Source organism: Coregonus lavaretus (genome assembly GCF_964263955.1).
Source record: "Coregonus lavaretus genome assembly, chromosome: 22".
NCBI classification, from domain to species: Eukaryota; Metazoa; Chordata; class Actinopteri; order Salmoniformes; family Salmonidae; genus Coregonus; species Coregonus lavaretus.
The window spans coordinates 39,115,568-39,138,838 of NC_140009.1; the positions used below are offsets into that span (position 1 = coordinate 39,115,568).

The 23,271-nt window shown below is 41.2% G+C and overlaps 1 protein-coding gene across 1 annotated transcript; it reads left to right on the top strand.

The window, feature by feature from the left end:
- Positions 1-21,011: 21,011 nt before the first annotated feature.
- LOC311149358 (transcription factor HES-4-B-like) lies at positions 21,012-22,864 on the top strand. Its single transcript, XM_084186527.1, has 4 exons — positions 21,012-21,355; positions 21,552-21,647; positions 21,744-21,831; positions 21,947-22,864. Exons 1-4 carry the CDS (start codon positions 21,248-21,250, stop codon positions 22,522-22,524), a joined length of 870 nt encoding a protein of 289 aa, XP_084042653.1. The 5' UTR covers positions 21,012-21,247; the 3' UTR covers positions 22,525-22,864.
- Positions 22,865-23,271: the final 407 nt, after the last annotated feature.

A 23,271-nucleotide genomic window follows, 5' to 3' on the forward strand; every position in this document is an offset into this window, starting at 1 on the left:
TTCTTAGGGTGAGACACATGGGCTACTAACAGCTTACTACAAAACATACACTTAGTATTACTTTCTTAGCTACAGTATACATACAGTAAACACAGGGAGTACCAGTACCAGATCAATGTGCAGAAGTACAAGGTACTTGAGGTAGATATGTACATGAAGGCAGGGTAAAGTGACTAGGCATCAGGATATATAATAATACGAGTAAAATAAAGAACAGAGTAGCAGCAGCAAAAGATGAGTGTAAAAGTGTGCGTGTATGTATGTTTGTTTGTGTTGTGTCGGTATGCGTGTGTGTGTAGGTATTGCTTGAATGTGTGAGGGATTTGTGTGGGAGTGACAGTGTAGTGTGTGTGACAGTGGAGGCTGCGGAGGGGAGGACGGCCCCTGCGGTGTGAAGATGGGTTAGCTGTAGCCAGGTTCGCCCCAGGGCTGGTGGTGGTGGTGCATGGCCGGCCGGCTGCGGACCACTGCTGAGGTGCAGCAGAGGGAGATCATGGGAGCCCTTTCAACAGCAGGTGGAATGTGCTTAGTCAGCCTTTCAGAAGAGTCTTATTGAAGGGGAAAGCCTGGGGAGTCATGCTAATGCTAATTACCGTTAATGTGCTAGCCCTAGACTGGGATGTTTGTGTACACTTTTTCACTGTGCATATATATTTTGATTTCTAACCCCCTTTTTAGTGTTTTATGTGATCTACTGTTGTAACGTCAGTGTTGCCTCAACTTTATCTAGAATTTATGATGGGAACATTGTGATGATTATATCCACATGAAACAGCAATATATAGGCCTAGGCAGGAACCAAGACAAACCTCTTTTGTTTGGTTGTCATTGAGATCTTCAGTGCTGTCATTATATTATATTGTGCTATTTAGTGAAGTTAACCTCTTAAGGATCTGACCCTTTTTTTCATTTTCGCCTAAAATGACATACCCAAATCTAACTGCCTGTAGCTCAGGACCTGAAACAAGGATATGCATATTCTTGATACCATTTGAAAGTTTGTGGAAATGTGAAATTATTGTAGGAGAATATAACACATTAGATCTGGTAAAAGATAATACAAACAAGAAAACATGCGTTTTCTATATATATATTGTTTTATGATCTTTGAAATGCAAGAGAAAGGCCACAATATAATATTGCAGTTTAGGCGCAATTTAGATTTTGGCCAGCAGTGTGTGTGCAAAGTTTCAGATTGATCCAGTGAAGCATTGCAATACTGGACTATTTTGTATAAAGTCTGCCCAAATGTGCCGAATTGGTCAATTGATACATTTTCAAGTACATAACTATAGAGAACATACAAAAATGATATGGTAAAACAAAATGTAAGTTTACACACTCCCAGGAATGTCATACATGATGGATCATTAGCTTATACACTAACTTTCACACATCTAGATGGTCGGGCGGGGTGGGTGGGGAGCAAGAGACAGCAGGGGTTCAAACTGTAGAACCCAGTTCCTACATTTGAATATAAATATGGATTTTATCAAACAGAACTATGCTACATTTGATCTCTGGGACCCTTAGGATGACAAATCAGAGCAAGATTACTGAATGTAAATACATTATTCACCTTCACAGTGATACGTTTTTTGTTGTTGTGCACTCTCCTCAAACAATAGCATGGTATTTTTTCACTGTAATAGCTACTGTAGATTGGACAGTGCAGTTAGATTAACAATAATTTAAGCTTTCTGCCCATATAAGATATGTCTATGTCCTGGAAAGTTTGCTGTTACTTACAACAGTCATGCTAATCACATTAGCGCACGTTAGCTCAACCGTCCCGTATACGGGACACCGATCCCGTAGAGGTTAACCTGCTCTCGACTGCAGTTAGCCGTCTCGTTGACAAAATTCAACCTTTTCTTTATTGAAGTCAGCCATGATAGATTTACCATTCAGCTATGGTAGATTTGTCCTGCCCTGGTCGTTGTTACCTAGTGTATTGACATGGTCTAGTGAAACTTCAGAGGCTCTCCCATGAGGCTGTGCCATGGTAGGACATTGAGCCTGGGGGGGCATAGCTGCTGTGTTTGCTAACTGACTAAACCATAATGTCCTCCCTGCTGTTACTTTCAACACAAATCTGTCATTAGGTTGCAAACACTGTGCCAGAGGGCAGATGTAAGGTTTAAAGGGTGGTTTAAATTTTAAAGGGAATTATCCTCTTTTCAGGAACCTAGATAGGTAAACTACTTTTGAAAATCTGAGTGAAAGAAGTGATGTGCTGTCAGTAGCCTAATTGTATCCGTTTCTGGTTATATCAGTATTAGCCTATAGGCTAGTATTTGAGAGTATACTTCAGGAAACATACACTCTTGTTGAGATGAGACGAGGAATCGATGGCCCTGTCCAGCAAAGAAACCTTAGTCCCTACCCCTTAAACACTTGAGGTGATCAATATGGTAATTGGTAATAGCTCCATTTTGCCCTCTGATAAGCTGGGTGCTATTATTGCCATATTGTTTACTACTGTCCAATCCTCTCAGATCTCCATAAGTATCTAGAGGCTAGGGGTTGTTTCCAAGGAATCAAGATATTAAAGATTCACCCACGGAGTCAGAGCACCACTAACACACAGCAAATACATAGTAAACGATGTTTGGAAAATGTTTGTCAAAGAGAAGTGGAGGGTGTGTGAAAGGGGGCTCTTTATTCGACAGGCTGTGTGCTGCTGGTCTGGGTTGGGCTATGGTGTTAGCCCAGCGGGCCAACCCCAGCCAGGCATTATGTCACACCGCTGCTCATAGACCACAGATCAAGGGCCCGGGCCCTCTCCCGGCCAGCAGGGAGGTGTGTGAACCTTCACTTCGGAGGGAGTGAGGAAGTAAGGGATGGGAGGGTTGGTTTTAGGGCGTCTTTGGTGACAGCATGGTCCCAGAATTGACTGCAAACACTAAAATACGTTAAGATCTCGGACAGACCAGGAGACTGCTACTGACTGCCGCTGACTGGATTCTCTGCTGCAATCTTTTTTTAAAAAGAATTAAAATATTCACTAAAACACACTGCCTCCTAGACTATAGCTGATCGTGGATGGAAAGCGCTCTCCCACTCTGATTGGCTGAAATGTCTCAAGGGTGTGATAACGAAAAAGGAATCAGGGATGTAAGGAAAGAGATTTAAGATTCACCCAGAGAGTTGGAGCGCCACTAACACATAGCAAACATAATGTTTGGAAAATGTTTGTCAATGAGGACGGAGTTGGAAAGTGCATTCCTAAGCTGCCGAAACATGAAAAGGAATTACACAAAACACAACAATTTTCACCAGTATTTCATGCAAATCTGTAACAATGAGATCACTAACAACAACAACAGTTGAAAACCAAAGCAAAAAACATTTGGCTAATTCATGTAGCTAAATCATGCAAATTCAGGTCCTGTATTTCCTCTAAACAGTTTGTGTTTGAGGTGGGTGAAAGGGAGCTCCGGGTGGAGTAAAAAGAGAGAGCGAGTAGGGTGGCTTGTTTTGGGTGTAGGGACAATTAAAGTGATTTGGCTGCAGTTGGCTGAAGGCTGGAGGGGGCTCTTTATTCCACAGGATGTGTGCTGTGTTGGGTTGGGCTATGATGTTAGCCCAGTAGGCCAGCCCCAGTCAGGCAGTATGTCACACCGCTGCTCATAGACCACAGATCAAGGGCCCGGGCCCTCTGCCGGCCCCCGGCCAGCCTCCAGGTGGGCCCCGCTAATGAGCCCGAATTGCAACTCCCTGGCCTGGGAGAGGACCCACAGGGGGCCCGACGGCCGGGTACACACAGGGTCAGCCGCAGGCAGGGGGCTGGAGATGGGGAGGGAGGATGAGGGGAATGCATGCCGATCACAGGGAGAGAAGGATGGCTGTGACGCTGCTTATTGAGGATCACACATTTGAGTCTGAACTTTGGTAGGAGTGTGTGCATGTGTGGGAAAGAGGAGATGGGAGAGGGGGTGTTGCTTCATTACAAGATGAAAAAAGAAGCACATTTTGGGTTTCTGGACTCCTATTCTTTTATAGTGACTATAGCCTACAAGTTTTTTGTTGCCTATTTTTTGAATGACCAAAACCCCCCATTCCTTGTTCCTTACAGTCTACACAGTCACAGTGGGCCTCATTTATCATCATATATGTAAAATACGCATATTTGTAATTATGAAAAAGGCATAAACAAACCCCATGGGAGATTTTCTGAACATTTCTATACCTTTTTTAATTGTTTATTTACTTGTTCAAGCTACTAAAACTTGTGTAAATCTGAAATCATAGAGGAATAAAACAAAAATTGTAGACTAACGATTTACGCACATTTGTGCTGCTCACAATTTATGAATGAGGCCCATTTTCCCAGTGTAAACATCTCCCTCCATATACACAGGGCTGTGATATGCGTGAAAGGGAAAGAGGTGACTAATGGGAGCGTTTGTCGGACGCTGCCAGCCTCTGCTTTTGTTTCTTAGGCTTTTGATCCGATTGATACATGGTGTTTGTAGGGACACAAATCGTCTCCTCCAGTGTTTGGCCCAAAATAAAATTAAAGGTACGGTACGGACTGGGAAGTGTGTGAACCTTCACTTCAGAGGGATTGAGTGAGGAAGTAAGGGAGGGGAGGGTTGGTTTGTGGGCGTCTTTGGTGACCGCATGGTCCCAGAATTGACTGCAAACACTAAAATACGTTAATTACTCAGACAGACCAGGGAGACTGCTACTGACTGCCTCTGACTGGGTTGTCAACGAACAAAAATATAAAAGCAACATGTAAAGTGTTTCATGAGCTGAAATAAAATGTCCCAGAAATTTTCCATACGCACAAAAAGCTTATTTCTCTCAAATGTTGTGCACAAATTTGTTTACATTCCTGTTAGTGAGCATTTCACCTTTGCTAAGATAATCCATCCACCTGACAGGTGTGGCATATCAAGAAGCTAATCAAACAGAACGATCATTACACAGGTGCACCTTGTGCTGGGGACAATAAAAGGTCACTCTAAAATGTTCAGTTTGTCTCATGTTTTGAGGGAGTGTGCAATTGGCAGACTGCAGGAATGTCCACCAGAGCTGTTGCCAGAGAATAGAATGTTAATTTCTCTACCATAAGCTGCCTCCAATGTCGTTTTAGAGTGTATGGCGTCGTGTGGACGAGCGGTTTGCTGATGTGAACAGAATGCCCCATGGTGGCGGTGGGGTTATGATATGGGCAGGCATAAGCTACGGACAACGATCACAATTGCATTTTATCAATGGCAATTTGAATGCACAGAGATACCGTGACGAGATCCTGAGGCCCATTGTCATGCCATTCATCCACCACCATCACCTCATGTTTCAGAATGATAATGTATGGCCCCATGTCGCAAGGATCTGTACACAATTCCTGGAAGCTGAAAATGTCCCAGTTCTGCATTCTGGATCGACGTTTATGACTGCATGTTCCAGTTCCCGCCAATATCCAGCAACTTCACAAAGCCATTGAAGAGGAGTGGGACAACAATTCCACAGGCCACAATCAACAGCCTGATCAACTCTATGCGAAAGGAGATGTGCCGCGCTGCATGAGGCAAATGGTGGTCACACCAGATACTCAATGGTTTTCTGATCCATGCCTGTACCTTTTTTTTAAGGTACCTCTGACCAACAGATGCATATCTGTATTCCCAGTCATGTGAAATCCATAGATTATGGCCTAATGAATGTATTTCAATTGACTGATTTCCTTATATGAGCTGTAACTCAGTAAAATCTTTGAAATTGTTGCATGCTGCGTTTATATTTTTGTTCACTTTTTCCACATTTTGTTACGTTACAGCCTTATTCTAAAATGGATTAAATAAAACAATGTCCTCATCAATCTACACACAATACCCCATAACGACAAAGTGAAAACAGATTTTTAGAAATCTTTGCAAATGTATTAAAAAAAAGAACTAACAGAAATACCTTATTTACATAAGCATTCAGACCCTTTGCTATGAGACTCGAAATTGAGCTCAGGTGCATCCTGTTTTCATTGATCATCCTTGAGATGTTTCTACAATTTCATTGGACTCCACCTGTGGTAAATTCAATTGATTGGACATGATTTGGAAAGGCACACACCTGTCTATATAAGGTCCCACAGTTGACAGTGCATGTCAGAGCAAAAACCAAGCCATGAGGTCGAAGGAATTGTATGTCGAGCACAGAGACAGGAGCAAAGTACAGAGAGATCCTTGATGAAAACCTGCTCCAGAGCGCTCAGGACCTCAGACTGGGTCGAAGGTTCACCTTCCAACAGGACAACGACCCTAAGCACATAGCCAAGACAATGCAGGCGTGGCTTCAGGACAAGTCTCTTAATCCAGAGCCTGGACTTGAACCCGATCTAAAATCTCTGGAGAGACCTGAAAAAGCTGTGCAGCAATGCTCTCCATCCAACCTGACAGAGCTTGAGAGGATCTACAGAGAAGAATGGGAGAAACTCCCTAAATACAGGTGTGCCAAGCTTGTAACGTCATACCCAATAAGAATCGAGGCTGTAATCGCTGCCAAAGGTGCTTCAACAAAGTACTGAGGAAAGGGTCTGAATACTTATGTAAATGTAGTATTTCAGTTTTTTATTTTTAATACATTTGCAAAAAATTATAACCTGGTTTTGCTTAGTCATTATGGGGAATGTTATCCATTTTAGAATAAGGCTGTAACGTAACAAAATTTGGAAAAGGACAATGGGTCTGAATACTTTCCGATTGCACTGTATATATTTATTATTATTTTGTTAGTTTTTTATCAAAATATGCAGTAAATCCTGAACTTGTACTGTTAGTATGGCCTTTGTTTTACCTCAGTGGGAGAGCATAGAGGCCAAGATCGAAGTGATGGATTCAGGGATTGTTATTTTTTTAGTCTCTTGATAAACTTTACATTTTCAGTTAGCCTCACAGCCAACAGTGATTCCTTTAGTGAGCCATCTCTCATGGCTGCCATTCTTATGAATGCACCCAACAATACAGTACTTTCTGCCAGCAAATCTGCATTCTGTCCTTCTAGTTCTGGCCTGTCAGATTGTCTGATTGTCCCTGAGAATATTGGCCAAGAATGGCTCATGGCCATAGAGGTGGTTGGTTTTCCTTTCCCTTTATGTGAGTAAATAGAACTGATTCTGCTGGGTGCACCATTCGCACGTGTACGGGTCTCCTGTGGTGTTGGTCAGTCAGGGTGGAATACCCATGCTTCATAGAAATGTTCGGTCGCCATAAAGGGCTCTTTGTCAACCCAAGAGCAGGGTCATCTCTCACCACCACTGGCCGATAAACGGTTGCATTCTCCACCTTTTCTTATGATTTTGTTTAGCTAGAGGCGGGCGCCAAACAAAAGTGCAAAGACTTTAAATTATTCACAGGGAAATGCATAAAGGATTAATTTGCATTGATTTTGCCCCTTGACAAAAGGAGTCATTTTCCCCCAAGGGAAAAGCATTTATCCACACAACCAAATGGAACAAAACGATCAATGGGTACCTTTTAATATGGCTATCGAGGAGGAAAATATTGAAATTGGTCCTTTGCGTATTATTAATTTAAGAGGATTTTCCTATTGGTCTGTAGCCATAACTTGTCTGTGACCTTTCTATGGAATATGTACTTTTAATCACAAGACGAGGAACGTCAGTCTAAATTTGAATAATTTGGCTTGTGAAGGTCTCAAGGTTTTTTATAAATCAAACGCATTGGGATGGTATTCAGCCTGGTAATGCAGTGAGAAATGTCATTTTTCTGCTCTGTGTTAATTTGTTTGACTTAACCAACACCATTAGCCACAGCCTGAGAAAAGTCCTGTTTTGTCTTTTATATCTGTTTGATTTGGTCAAATGGATTCAACACGAGGTCAATTCAAGCCAAATTACGAAAAATTAGCATTTTTCTGCCTTATTTTTCTTCCTGTATTTAATTCACAACCATTTCATTACAAGTTTGAAGTGAATTACCTTTTTCACTGAAGGAATGGGGAAAGCATGTTAAGATAAACAAATAAGACATGCTTAAATACAATTGGTGTAATCTGCATTTCTGGCAATTACATCAGAGGCCATGTCTTTACTAAAGGGGAGAAAGATCAAAATCAAATCAAATCAAATTTTATTGGCCACATGCGCCGAATACAACAGGTGTAGACATTACAGTGAAATGCTTACTTACAGCCCTTAACCAACAATGAATTTATTTTTTAATAAAAAAGTAAAATAAAACAACAAAAAAGTGTTGAGAAAAAAAAGAGCAGAAGTAAAATAACAGTAGGGAGGCTATATATACAGGGGGGTACCGGTGCAGAGTCAATGTGCGGGGCCACCGGCTAGTTGAGGTAATATGTACATGTGGGTAGAGTTAAAGTGACTATGCATAAATAATTAACAGAGTAGCAGCAGCGTAAAAAGGATGGGGTGGGGGGGCAGTGCAAATAGTCCGGGTAGCCATGATTAGCTGTTCAGGAGTCTTATGGCTTGGGGGTAGAAGCTATTGAGAATTATTTTGGACCTAGACTTGGCACTCCGGTACCGCTTGCGTGCGGTAGCAGAGAGAACAGTCTATGACTAGGGTGGCTGGAGTCTTTTGACAATTTTGAGGGCCTTCCTCTGACACTGCCTGGTATAGAGGTCCTGGATGGCAGGAAGCTTGGCCCCAGTGATGTACTGGGCCGTATGCACTACCCTCTGTAGTGCCTTGCGGTCGGAGGCCAAACAGTTGCCATACCAGGCGGTGATGCAACCAGTCAGGATGCTCTAGATGGTGCAGCTGTATAATTTTTTGAGGATCTGAGGACCCATGCCAAATCTTTTCAGTCTCCTGAGGGGGAATAGGCTTTGTCGTGCCCTCTTCACGACTGTCTTGGTGTGTTTGGACCATGATAGTTTGTTGGTGATGTGGACACCAAGGAACTTGAAGCTCTCAACCTGTTCCACTACAGCCCCGTCGATGAGAATGGGGGCGTGCTCAGTCCTCTTTTTTTCCCCCCTGTAGTCCACAATCATCTCCTTTGTCTTGGTCACGTTGAGGGAGAGCTTGTTATCCTGGCACCACACGGCCAGGTCTCTGACCTCCTCCCTATAGGCTGTCTCATCGTTGTCTGTGATCAGGCCTACCACTGTTGTGTCGTCGGCAAACTTAATGATGGTGTTGGAATCGTGCCTGGCCATGCAGTCATGGGTGAACAGGGAGTACAGGAGGGGATTGAGCACACACCCCTGAGGGGCCCCCATGTTGAGGATCAGTGTGGGCAGATGTGTTGTTACCTACCATTACCACCTGGGGGCGGCCCGTCAGGAAGTCCAGGATCCAGTTGCAGAGGGAGGTGTTTAGTCCCAGGATCCTTAGCTTAGTGATGAGCTTTGAGGGCACTATGGTGTTGAGATATAATTTAAATAGATCCAGAAAAAATTTAAAGGAAGAAGACTATGCGTAGCACACCCTTGGATTAATGGCAGATTTACATAATGTCCACAACAAAATGTTGTATTGCAATAAATAATTCCCAAAATGTATGAATAGTGACAATGGAGTTACAGTTCTCTGGTTTCAATCCTATATCTGTATTCTCACATTTGTGCTCTCTCAGCATCTGCAAAGATTTTGCCATTATTTAGTATGTTCCCCTTAATTTCAGGCCTATGTTTTATTTTAATTTTTTTAGATTAGATTAAATCTGTAGATTAACTTTTTTTTGTCCGGTCATTATTGAATTAATCTCGGGATATGTCATGGGTTGTGGTGCACTAGTATATCAACACTCTTGTGGTAAAGACGTTGCTGTAGTTTTACACTGAAAGCACAGGAGTGAAATATATTTGTGTAATTGTGTGAATAGCTTGATAGTTTCATCAGTCTTTGAACAGTGTGGCCCACTTTTTAGCATGACATTGCACAGGAAATACAGCGCAGTCTCTATTATAAGCTTCAGTGCCTTCAGAAAGTATTCATACCCCTTGACTTATTCCACATTTCGATGTGTCAAAATGTTACAGGCTACAGCCTGAATTCAGACAGCCAGCTCTAGGCAGAATCTGGGTAGTTCCATATGTTTTTCCATTTCCCAATGATGGAGACCACTGTGCTCTTGGAAACTTTCAACACTCTACAAATTGTTTCATACCCTTCCCCAGATACAGTGCCTTCCATAAGTATTGGGACAGTGAAGCATTTTTTTATTATTTTGTCTCTATACTCCCAAAGTTTGGATTTGAAATCAAACAATGACTATGAAGTTAAATTGCAGACTGTCAGCTTTAATTTTAGGGTATTTTAATCCATATCGGGTGAACCGTTTAGAAATTACAGCACTTTTTGTATTTAGTTGCTCCATTTTAGGGGAGCAGAAGTATTGGGCCAAATTCACTCGTGTATTAAAGTAGTAAAAAGTATTTGGTCCCATATTCATAGCACGCAATGACTACATAGAGCTTGTGGCTCTACAAATTTGTTGGATTTGCTGTTTTGTTTTGGTTGTGTTTCAGAATATTTTGCGCCCAATATAAATGAATGTTAAATAATGTATTGTCATTTTGGAGTCACTTTTATTGTAAATAATAATATAATGTTTCTAAACACTTCTACATTCATGTGGATGCTACAATGATTAGAAATTACAGGAGGCCTTTTGGTAGGCCATCATTGTAAATAAGAATTTGTTCTTAACTGACTTGCCTAGTTAAATAAAGGTTAAATAAAACAATTAAAACATTACGGATAATCCTGAATGAACCGTGAATAATGATGAGTGAGAAAGTTAGATGCACAAATATCATACCCCCCCCCAAAAAAAAATGCTAACCTCCCCTGTTATTGTAATGGTGAGAGGTTAGCATGTGTAATGAATACTCAGGGAGAAAAAGGTGTAGATTCACGCGCAGAGAGTGGCAGGTGTTTATTTCGCCTTCGCAAAAGGCAGGAATCGTGGTCACAGGCAGGCAATGGTCATACACAAGTAGGTAAACAGGCAGGAGAATCAAAAACTAGGACTAAAGGCTATAACTGGTTCTCACAAACAAGCTAGGAAAATGCTTAGTAGAGTCAAAACGAACAATACCTCACAACACACAAACAGAATGAACTGAACTAAATAAGGAGCTGATGAGACCAGGTGACTAACAAACACAGGTGAAATCAATTAACAAAAATGACAGGGCTACGTTTAAGAACACAAAGAAACAAGGCTATGTTCAAGAACACAAGGTTGACTAAGAAAATAAATGTCTTGGGGGTATGATATTTGTGCATCTGTAACATTTTACATTTACATTTTAGTCATTTAGCAGACGCTCTTATCCAGAGCGACTTACATGAGCAATTAGGGTTAAGTGCCTTGCTTAAGGGCACATCGACAGATTTTTCACCTAGTCAGCTCGGGGATTAGAACCAGCGACCTTTCGGTTACTGGCACAACGCTCTTACCCACTAAGCTACCTGCCGCCCCATAACTTTCTCACTCCGTAATGGTAGCATCCACATGCATGTAGACATGTTTAGAAACATATTATATTCTTATTTACAATAAAAGTGACTCCAAAATGACACAAGACATTATTTACCATTCATTTCTATTGGGCACAAAATAATCTGAAACACAACCAAAACAAACTGCAAATGCATCCAACAAATTTGTAGTCTCACAAGCTTTATGTAGTCATTGCGTGCTATGGATATGGGACCAAATACTTACATTTTTACTACTTTAATACACATATAAGCAAATTTGTAGCCAATACTTTTGCTCCCCTAAAATGGGGGGAATATGTACATAAAGTGCTGTAATTTCTAAACGGTTCACCCGATATGGATGAAAATACACTCAAATGAAAGCTGACAATCTTCACTTTAACTTCATAGTCATTGTTTTGACAATCTTCACTTTAACTTCATAGTCATTGTTTGATCTTAAATCCAAACTTGGGGTGTATAGAAAAAATGCTTCACTGTCCCAATAATTACGGAGGGCACTGTATATGCCTCCTCACAATTTGATCTCAGAGATCTACGGACAGTTCCTTGGACTTCATGGTATAGTTTCTGCTCTGACATTGACTGTCAACTGTGGGACCTTATATAGACAGTTTTCTTTCTAAATCATGTCCAAACAATTGAATTGGCCACAGGTGGATCATCTCAAGGATGATCAAAGGAAATTGGATGCACCTGAGCTCAATTTAAAGTGTCAGAGAAAAAGGGTGTGAATACTTATGTAAATGAGAGATTTCATTTTCAATAATTCAGCAAACATTTCTAAAAACATGTTTTCACTTTGTCATTATGGGGTATTGTGTGTAGATGGGTGAGGTGATTATTTTTTTTGGTTGCAATTTTGAATTCAGGCTGTAACACAACAAAATGTGGAATAAGTCCAGGGGTAGGAATACTTTCTGAAGGCACTGTACATATTATCGTATAGACCACTGCACATACAGTTTTGATAGACATTGTAGTAGTAGTAAACTTTATCATTAAAATCATAATTTTAACAATAGTATCCTGAAACGCATTGCCCAGCAACATGTGTAGAAACAGCATTGCGAAGAGGCAGTCCATGTACTGTAGCTGGCCTTTGTAATAATTCAATTTCAGATTTGCTTTTCTCTCTGATTTTGATACAGTGTCTTTGCTGTGCCCACCCCCTGTTTTAACTCTAGGAATTTGCAGGTGGGAGGGAGAGGGGGTGGCCCCGTTGCATGGAGTGCAACCTTGTTCAACATTGCTTGAGAGGGCAATATCTGTCATAGTGAATTCCAGTGCCGAGTGCTGATATGAATGAAGGGCACTGGTGTGCCCAAGTTGTAAGTGTGGAACTCAAAAGGCTGCTGAAACCCTATAATGCAATTATGGCGACAGACTCTCAGATCCATTAACTTTAAATGGTTCGACAGCCCCCATTCAGTCAGTGGGCTGCCATGTCTTTTCTCAAAGGAGGCCTCTTAAGTCACATGAAAAGGCCTCTTCTGTACTCACTGTGCTCATTGTCTTTGTAAGCCTGTTATTAGGGGGAGAATCAAGTTACGGCACAACACCGACGAGAACTGCAGAGATTGTTCAGTTATAGGTGGGGAAATGTCTGTTCAACTGGGCATCTCTGCTCAGGGTTCAAATACCAGGAATACCTCTTGTAAGAATGATCAATGTTGAGTTAAATTGTTGAAAAGACATATATTGCAATGTATTCTCCTAAAGAAAGATTCAGATTCAGATTTTAGAGGCATATTGGATTGAGGAGATTCACACTGCTTTTGCAATATATTTTGTATTGATTAAATTGACATTGGTGTTAGGTGACAAAGGGTCTAATAATGGAAAATAATAGATAAGTACATTATTTTGTTTTATTTTAACACACATTATTGCATTTTGCTGACCTTAATCAAGATACGTGTTTAGTGCCCAGGTTGTCCGGTCCACAACAGTAGCCTACATGCCTATTTAAGTGGTATATCTTAGTCATATAGGCCTATAACGGCAGGTAGCTTAGTGGTTAAGAGCATTGTGTCAGTAACCAAAAGGTCGCTGGTTCTAATCCCTGAGCCGACTAGGTGAAAAATCTGTCGATGTGCCCTTGAGCTAGGCACTTAACCCAAAGTCCTGTAAGTCGCTCTGGATAAGAGCATCTGCTAAATGACTAAAATGTATAACAAAATACTGTAAAAAAAAAATTGAAGAAAAGTTTACTGTAATGGTAACATGACTTCAATGAACAGAAACAAATATAGTACATACCCTCCATGTTGTGTAAAATAAACTTGGTTATCATCCTTTCCTTGCAGAATAAAGAACAAGAAAACATGTACATCTCATTTTACTCTTTCACATTAGTAGAATTGGTAGACTGGAATACTTTTCTATTTTCTTCCCAGTGAAAGTTTACAACTTAGATCAAGTTCCTAAAGGATTTAAAATGTTCTACAAAAATCATGAATGATGAATTGGATAATTGTAGCCGTTTTAAATTCAGTCTGTGTAGTATTTACATCTATTAATGCACTCTAAACAACGGATGCTTATTGCACTAAAAGACTAGTTAACAACCAGCCGTGAAAACGTTAGTCCTATCTCTGTGTCTTGAAATCAGGGAAGATTGTGTTAAGTCTTGTAGTTAATACAACATCCTTCAAACATTTATTTGGGAATCAAATTAAGGGTTCCAGCGATTTCCAGAATCTAATCTGGTGTTTTGTGTATTCCTAATGTGTGCTGTTCAGCCTCTTTACATAGACACCAGTGGAAATGTCCAAATGCGTCATTGCACAACTTTAAAGCGCTCCCCCAAAGTATTGCAGTGTAGTGACCCATTCTAAATAACCTATATCATTGGGGTACTGAGGTTTATAAAGGAGTCCATTGGAAGCTGCGCTCAAAAGATTAGGTGGAATTGGTTGGAAGCCTTGATGAAAAGTACCAAAAAAAAGCAGGATGGAGGATAAAGAAAAAGTATAGGAGATGTCAGGACGCCTTTGGAAGGAAAACAAACTGCGGCGACCAATGTGAGTTGACTTAATCTGATTAGGCTAACCTCATCAACAGCCCACTTAAAAAGGAGAAGAAAGCCATGAATTGGGCTGAGAAGCGAGAGAAAGGGGTCGCTCTCTGCTCAGAAAACCAAGGAAGCTCTGTGAATACATCACATTGTTCTGGACATGCTGGTCTGCAGATGGCAGAATGACAACAAACTGCTTGAAAAGCGAAGCAAATATAATTGAGCCAAGTTTTTTTTTTTTTTTGCAGGTACGAGAACAATACAAGGAGTAATGAGATTAAGAAAGAATAAAGTGAAAGTGCACGGAAAATACCACTCTCTCTCACGTTTGTGGTGCTAACATTCAGCTTTGAAGTCTTTGAATGCAGCCACCCCCCGTCACGCTATGAGAAATATCACCCACTTTTTATTAATTAATTCAAATTTTGACATCTTATAAAATACCCAACAGAGCTGGTAATACATCAAACAAGAACAGCTAGACCAGGGAAATAAGATGTTTTAATACCAATACAAAGAGGGATGTAAAAAAAATAAAAAAAGATTTTAATACATGAAGTTATGCCTAGTCTTAAGAAATCCCTAGCAACAATACACATTAGATATCTTACCCTGCCAAGAGAAAATCTCTACACCTTTAGCCAATATCTTAGGTGGGAAAGCGCTCTGGCTTTCTTTGAACAATAAATCAGTCGATACGTTTACTCTTAAATTTTTTTTACTCAATTTAATTTGATTCCGTAATGATTCCAGATGTGCATATTTTGATATTCTGCATAATCCAATACTTAATTCAGCGGTGAATGCAGCAACCACAGGAGTTCTTATTCAGCTGTGTCTGGTGGGAAAAAAGGATCCAACTGCACTGCAGTAGTGGGCTAAGTTTGGCTGGTTCAAGCCATTTGTATACGAGGAATGCCGCCATTTGTTATTCCTCTGTCTGGTTCTAAAACCGAAAAGATAATCACTCAAAGTAAAAGCACATTTGGATATTAGTTTTAAAATTCTGTTACTAGTTGAAAGAAATTAAGCCTACTGTCTGAACTGTTTTGTTGATGGTTCGAAGTTTTGTTGAAAGGAAAGTTTGACAGTTCTGTCTGCACCCAATTTTGGCACATTTCCTCGCCTATCAACCACAGCGTAAAAAACGGACCAAGATACTGCTGTCGAAATGCCTTTATTTTTTAGCAAACGTGAGCGTCTTTACTTTCTATGAACTGTCTAAAAAACTGTAAAAAAAAAACCGTCCTATTTCATCCATACCAAACCTCAAGGTAATGAGCTACACCTGCACTCTCAAAGCCGATGTGGCAGCATTTCCAGCAGCAAGTACTCACTCTGTCAATCATATTCTATAAACACAAGGGAACAGATCATTACTTTTTTCTAAAAGTGGAGAAATTGGCCGGGGAAGTTATCTAACATTGGATACCTGGAGGGTAATAATCTATGTTTTTTGTAGTTTTATAAAGTCCAGGTGCATTTTTGCCTTGTTTGGACCCTGTAAAGTAGACACAGTAGGCAATCTGGAGGAAGAACATGCACAGGTCACCTTTCCATGCATTGTTGCTCCAATAGTTTGAGGATTGATCCTAGTAAACACAATTATGAGCACTGCAATTAAAGAGTGTGCGAGCAGATTGGCTGGTCAACATCAGCTAATACAGATATAATTGACTAAATTTTCTGCATTCTGAACACAGATTTGGGGGAGAGCAGAGGGTGACTCATTAGCCAACGACAAGGCGCCGGTGAAAAAGAGCTGTTGAGCACGCTCCAAACTCGGACAACAGCCTACTGGACTGTGTTAAATCTGCAAACACAGCCCCATACTCTTTGGTCTTTTCATCTCCCCGGGTTCTCTTAACTCCCTCATAAACTTAAGTCAAACAGCAAGTACTTTTGGCTCAACTTGTTTGATGAATGTAGGCTAGATCCGTTCTCAACAGTGATTCCTGTACTCTGCATTCCGCCGGCTGGTATTGTCAGTGTCGACAAGTGTTTCAAGGATGTAATAATGATGGGAGGCATTTGGAATGTTTCAACCAGTTGGAGGGGGATTCCTGTTTTCTTTGTTGTGTAACACAAAGACCTCCACATTTGAAATGCCGGAATGTAGATGGAATAATGGATGTTAATTTGTTTCAAGTTGGCCTTCCTTAGTCAATTGAAAAGCCTTTGAATCATTTGGTCATTTCAATGGTCAGAAAGTCAAAAAAAGATTGGAGACAGAATCCAGACAAGCAACATGGGTTGTCATCCAACAACATCCAATCACAAAAGTAAAATCCCTAAACATGCCAATGCATGCCATTGCAGTAGGCCTAGTGGGCAGTGGTCTGCCAACCCCATAGAATTCAGGCCTACATCATTTGCCCCAATCCCAAAGCAAATAAAGTAAACGTGAGCTCAAGTACACACAGCTGGCCCTTGAGACTTGTGGATCCTGGGTAAATAAATGTCCAGCATGCTCTGTCAGAGCTCACCCACCAGGACTAGAGCTCTTGAACAATGACTGATGTGCCACTAGGGCCTAGGCAGAATTTCCTTCTATGAACTGTAACTCAGTAAAATCTTTGAAATTGTTGCATGTTGCGTTTATATTTTTGTTCAGTGTGTGTGTGTGTGTGTATGTATATGTGTGTGTGTGTGTGTGTGTGTGTGTGTGTGTGTGTGTGTGTGTATATATATATATATATATACACACACACACACACACACACACACACACACACACACACACACACACACACACACTCTATATGGCCAAGAGAATGTGGACACTTCGAATTAGTCTATTTTAGCCTGAGAGGTGTATAAAATTGAGCACACCGCCATGCAATCTCCATAGACAAACATTGGTAGTAGAATGGCCCGTACTGAAGAGCTCAGTGACTTTCAATGTGGCACCGTCATAGGATGCCACCTTTCCAACAAGTCAGTTTGTCAAATTTCTGCCCTGCTAGAGCTGTCCGGGTCAACTGTAAGTGCTGTTATTGTGAAGTGGAACGTCTAGGAGCAACAACGGCTCAGCCGCGAAGTGGTAGGCCGCACAAACTCACAGAACGGGACCACCAAGTACTGAAGTGTGTAGCGCAAAATATCGTCTGTCCTCGGTTGCAACACTCACTAAAAAGCAAACTGCCTCTGAAAGCAACGTCAGCACAATAACTGTTTGTCGGGAGCTTCATGAAATGGGTTTCCATGGCCGAGCAGCCGCACACAAGCCTAAGATGATCACCATACACAATGCCAAGCGTCGGCTGGAGTGGTGTAAAGCTCGCCGCCATTGGACTCTGGAGCAGTGAAAACGTGTTCTCTGGAGTGATAAATCACGCTTCACCATCTGGCAGTCCGACTGACAAATCTGGGTTTGGCAGATGCCAGGAGAACGCTAACTGCCCAAATGCATAGGGCCAACTATAAAGTTTGGTTTGGTGGAGGAGGAATAATGGTCTGGGGCTGTTTTTCATGGTTCGGATTAAGCCCCTTAGTTCCAGTGAAGGGAAATCTTAACGCTACAGCATACAATGACATTCAAGACGATTCTGTGCTTCCAGCTTTGTGGCAACAGTTTGGGGAAGGCCCTTTCCTGTTTCAGCATGACAATGCCCCTGTGCACAAAGCGAGGTCCATACAGAAATGGTTTGTCAAGATCGGTGTGGAAGAACTTGACTGGCCTGCACAGAGCCCTGACCTCAACCCCATCGAACACCTTTGGGATGAATTGGAACGCCAACTGCGAGCAAGGCCTAATCGCCCAACATCAGTGCCTGACCTCACTAATGCTCTTGTGGCTGAATGGAAGCAAGTCCCCGCAGCAATAGTCCAACATCTAGTGGAAAGCCTTCCCAGAAGAGTGGAGGCTGTTATAGCAGCAAAGGGGGATGAACTCCATATTAATGCCCATGATTTTAGCAGGTGTCCACATATTTTTGTCAATGTAGTGTATATATCTCTCTCTCTCTATAGATATATATCTCTAGATAGATAGATAGATAGATAGATATACTCCTCACAAGTTGTAATACATCCATTGTGACCTGGACTTCAATGTGGCGATGTGCCATTCATTCTTTGAGCCATCTCCTTTTTTCTGTTCCATGTATTTTTCTCTTCCTAAAGGTACTATCCTGCAACTAAATAATGTTAAAACCACACATATGGTCTACTATCTGTTAGATATGAAGCTGTTTCTTCATTCGATTGAAGTACTACAGTGTGTGTTTCTATTTTAAGTGATAGTTGAGAAAATTGATTGATTGTTACATTTTTTTATGATTAATGGCTGATTCTGTACATTCTGCCATGATAAAGCATACATTACTTTTTCCTTAATTAAAATGTTCAGTCATGTCATATTGACTTTTAACAAAAGCAATTATAAACATATTCCAGTGCAGCAGAAGACAAAGCTCTTAACTTTAAACAATTTAATTTCAATGATTCAACTAGTGAAGTTGGCTACACTGTGCCACCTTGTGGCCAATTTAAGCAAAAACACATCCTCTCTGAGCATGTACATGAACTGGAGACAAGTGATAAGCTTACTTGTCCACATCAAATAGGCTACTTTCTTCCGTCTTGCCGTCACTTCTCGATTCATTCACAATGTAACCAATAAGCATCGAATGCACACAAAGATGCTGTCCTCCCCAGCTATGAAACATTTGGCATGAGAATGATGTGTTGTTTTTTTAACAATCATCCATGATTAGGCGTTGATATTTCAGTACACTCTACTTTTGAGAGGTAAACCGATGAACGCCTTTGGTAGAAGGCACATAGCTGACTGTTCTGGACGTGAGAAGTCTGAAGACATATTCCAATAGATGGCGCCCTTTTCCTTAACTCAGGCTCTCTCATCCCATTCTCCTAGTCAATCGCAAAAGTTATATTACGTATGCTATTATGTTAGGCTATTACATGACATAATTGTATGTTATTATATTTCTGCTTTCAATGTGTTGTGCATTGTATTGTAGCCTAATGGCATACTGAAATTGCAATAATATAGGCTAGGCTACTGTTGTAGCCTACATTAGGTATAGATGTCCGAAATTGAGTTATCAGACAACTTCTCAGCTTTCATATAGGATCTTCCGTACCCTGGCACAAAACTAATTTACACTTCAACGGATTACCAACATTTTACATCTTAAAAAGTAATACGCAAGTGTTGCAACATTTTGTAATGGCCTATCGTTTTAAGTGTATGCTATATTTAGAATTTAAAACTATATAACGCATGGCCTTATCATCCTGTTAATTTTAAATGTTTCCATATAAAGATGTTTTCTGTTGCATTACCTTTGACCAACTAATGACCAGTTGGTCTATATGGATAGATATGAGAATAAGACATACCATAGTTTTTATAATCTACGTGCCAGAAGACTGGGAGAAAATGCTTCCATTCTCCGTAGAGAAATGAACGAGTTTGCGAGAAAAGTCCCTCTCCCTCTAGGCTTTAATCAGGGAAGTCAGTTTCGGCACGTGCTCAGTGGAGGCTGAAGTGCACGGAGCAGGCGCACACAGTGCGACTGGCACGCGGACAGATGTCGCATCGCTCTTCCCCCGCCCGTTCACAGCTCCCGCGCTGGAATGATTGACACATGGATGTTCACACAGCCAATAAGACCTAGCTCAGTTAGATTTGCATAAAGTGGCCGCCTGCCATTGGTTTACTGCGTGCTGCTCCAAACCGTCTCGCGTGTCATTACAGCTGTTTTTCTCCTTAGAGGCGCAACTGAATCTCTGGATTAGCTGCTGATAAATATATATATATGAACTGGTTGTTAAAACAAGGAATTGCATAGCTATACTGAAGTGTTAAACTATATCATTGAAGTATTAAGGTAGAGTTATTACAATGTCCCCTTACGTTTATCAAAATACAAAGGCATTTTACGCATATTTGCGTAAAATTACTTGAACATTTAAAATAGTAGGCTAAAAATGTATTTATTGGGTGCTTTAGAATAAAGCCCACATACACTGGTTTGAATGTAGGCTATATTCTAACCTTCAACCACTGAAAAAAAAACGTTATTTTCGACATTTGGGATATAGACTATTAAAAAAATAATTGAAATGAAAAATTCAAAACTCGGACTGATATGAAGAAAACACATGATTTTAGGTTATTTATAGCAACATAATATTAAAAGCATGGTGAAGCTTTGTAGTGATATAGTATCTCAAAGCATCGAGAATCTTTGCGAACACAAAAAGCATACATTCTTGAAGGGTATGAAAAAGTTGGAAGCAACCCGCCAGCGCATTTCCCCAATTCCCCTTATCACTTCACAGCCAGACCGACTGCACTCGCCGCTTTGTTGTTTGTCCCTCCAGGGCTGATTGAGCAGCGCGTGACTGACAGCCCGCGGGGGTGTTGTCCAATCAGCGGTCTGCCCCGCGCCCAATGGGTGAGTCCGCACGCCCATTGGCTGAGACGAGTGTGGGAAAGAATGCAGAGAGGGTTTCACACGAACTGGGAGCATGCGAACCACCTATAAGTACCGCTGGCGTGTGTCCGCTGTAGAGCAGACTCGACCTGCCCAACGGAGACTGAACCAACGCACGTTCTTATACTCCGATGACAGTTCGGTGATAACAAGTGATATAGCTGATCAGTGGGACTTGCTCACTTCTGCGTGACTATCGTAGGATATCTTTCACACTGGTTACGATTTGATCTAAACATAAAGGCGCTGTGATTTTGCATATGTTTCCAACGTCTCCAAAAGGATATACCTTTTCAATAATTTAATCCAAAATGCCAGCCGACACCATGGAGAAGCAAACGGCATCCCCTATTGCTGGTGCCCCTGCAAATGGATCCCATACTCCAGACAAACCCAAGAATGCCAGCGAGCATAGAAAGGTAGGCTAAACTTCTATAACTGCCGATGGATTTAAAATGAATCTGATATATTCAGCATACGCCACCTGGGCTAACGTTGTTGCTAATTAAAATGTACTGTAGTAGGCTAACCACATTTTACTTGTGGGATAAAAGAAAGGCTTACACTCGGACCTATCAATGAACATGCAATTAATATAAAGCATTTATTTTGCAGTCCTCAAAGCCCATCATGGAGAAACGTCGGAGAGCGAGGATAAACGAAAGCCTTGGCCAACTCAAGACACTCATCCTCGATGCACTTAAAAAAGATGTAAGTCTAAGTGATTTAACAATTAAAAATCACTGTTATGTTCATAATTTTGTATCAATGCACACTCTTGACCTTTTGCCATGTTGTTATCCACAGAGTTCAAGACATTCAAAATTGGAGAAAGCCGATATTCTGGAGATGACAGTGAAGCATTTACGAAATTTACAGCGTGTGCAGATGACTGGTAAATTAAATTGCAAATATCTAATTTGACAACATCTGCCCAACACTTTATTTAGAATGATTATATATTTCCATCGAATATACACGATTTCTAATGTTCTCTCTTGTCTCCGCAGCGCTGTCAGCAGACACTACCGTCCTCAGTAAATACCGGGCGGGATTCAACGAATGCATGAACGAGGTCACTCGCTTCTTGTCAACCAGCGAGGGGGTGAACACGGAGGTGAGGTCGCGGCTTCTCAACCACCTGTCTGGCTGCTTAGGGCAGTTGATCGCCATGAACTACCCCCAGCCAACCCCAACTCAACAGGCTCACCTCGCGCAGCCCCTTCACGTGCAGCTACCCTCTACCTTGCCCAACAGTGCCTCTATGGGTTCCAAACTCAGCCCCACCGAAGCCATGTCACCTAAAGTCTTCGGCGGGTTCCAGCTTGTGCCCGCCACCGATGGACAGTTTGCTTTCCTGATTCCCAACCCTGCTTTCGCCTCAGCATCAACACCAGTCATCCCTCTGTATGCTAACGCAGGTGTGCCTCTGACAGTCAACGCCAGCCCCGTCCACGGCAGCTCTGCGCCAATAGTGGGATCCCCTGTACATGGGATGACATCATTCATCGGTGTGCCTCAGGCCGTCAGCCCTGTCGGTTGCTGCACTGGTTCGGAGAGCACTGAGCCTGTTTGGCGACCCTGGTAGTTTGGTTGAAATGGACACTACAATAATGAAGGTTATTTTTATGAAGTAAATAGTTCCGTTCTAGGGGACATAATTTCCTTTGTTGGACATGGTAAAAGTTTGTTTATTTATTGGCTGATTCCAACATTTGGATGTTGGTGATAAATATTGTGTCCATGCAATGGAAGATTTATTCAAATGTTTGTGATGAAGTACTTTTTATGGAACGATTTAGTTTTGTACAAAGTTGATATTGATTGTTATACCAAAGCTGTGTGTTTTTATATTGTTTGTCGTTTTATGTTTGGAAATTTAAGTTGGGCAATGGCCCATTGACCTAATAAATCAGTTTGAATAATTCAGAAATTAATAATTTTGTCTTTACTTCCATATCACTTCTATAACACACTTAGAGCAGAGTTATATAGGCTTAGGATATATTTTGGTTTCTATAAGGCTGTGTGTAAAAGTTAATATTAAGTATCTTCTTGTTTAGTCTTGTGTGTAAAAGTTAAAATAGCCATTTGAAAGTCATACATGGGCCACATTTTTTTCAGGGGTCTAGGCTCATATCAGAGCAGGTTTATAGGGCCTACTAATAATTAGTAGTTCTATTATAGCCCAAAAACTAACCTGCAATCAGAATTCCTAGTGAGATAGGATCTTAAAAACGTTTTTAAAAAAATCCTCAAGTTTGGCGGGAAGTTAGTCATACCGGTGTCCTCTAAAATGCAGAATGGGTTGAAAAGGCAATGGCAGGGGTGTATT

Coding starts and splice junctions, on each gene's coding strand:
- LOC311149358 (XM_084186527.1), top strand. CDS start 21,248: ATGCCAGCCGACACCATGGAGAAGCAAACGGCATCCCCTATTGCTGGT. Junction 21,648..21,743: donor TCGATGCACTTAAAAAAGAT/GTAAGTCTAAGT, acceptor TGTTATCCACAG/AGTTCAAGACATTCAAAATT. Junction 21,832..21,946: donor ACAGCGTGTGCAGATGACTG/GTAAATTAAATT, acceptor TTGTCTCCGCAG/CGCTGTCAGCAGACACTACC.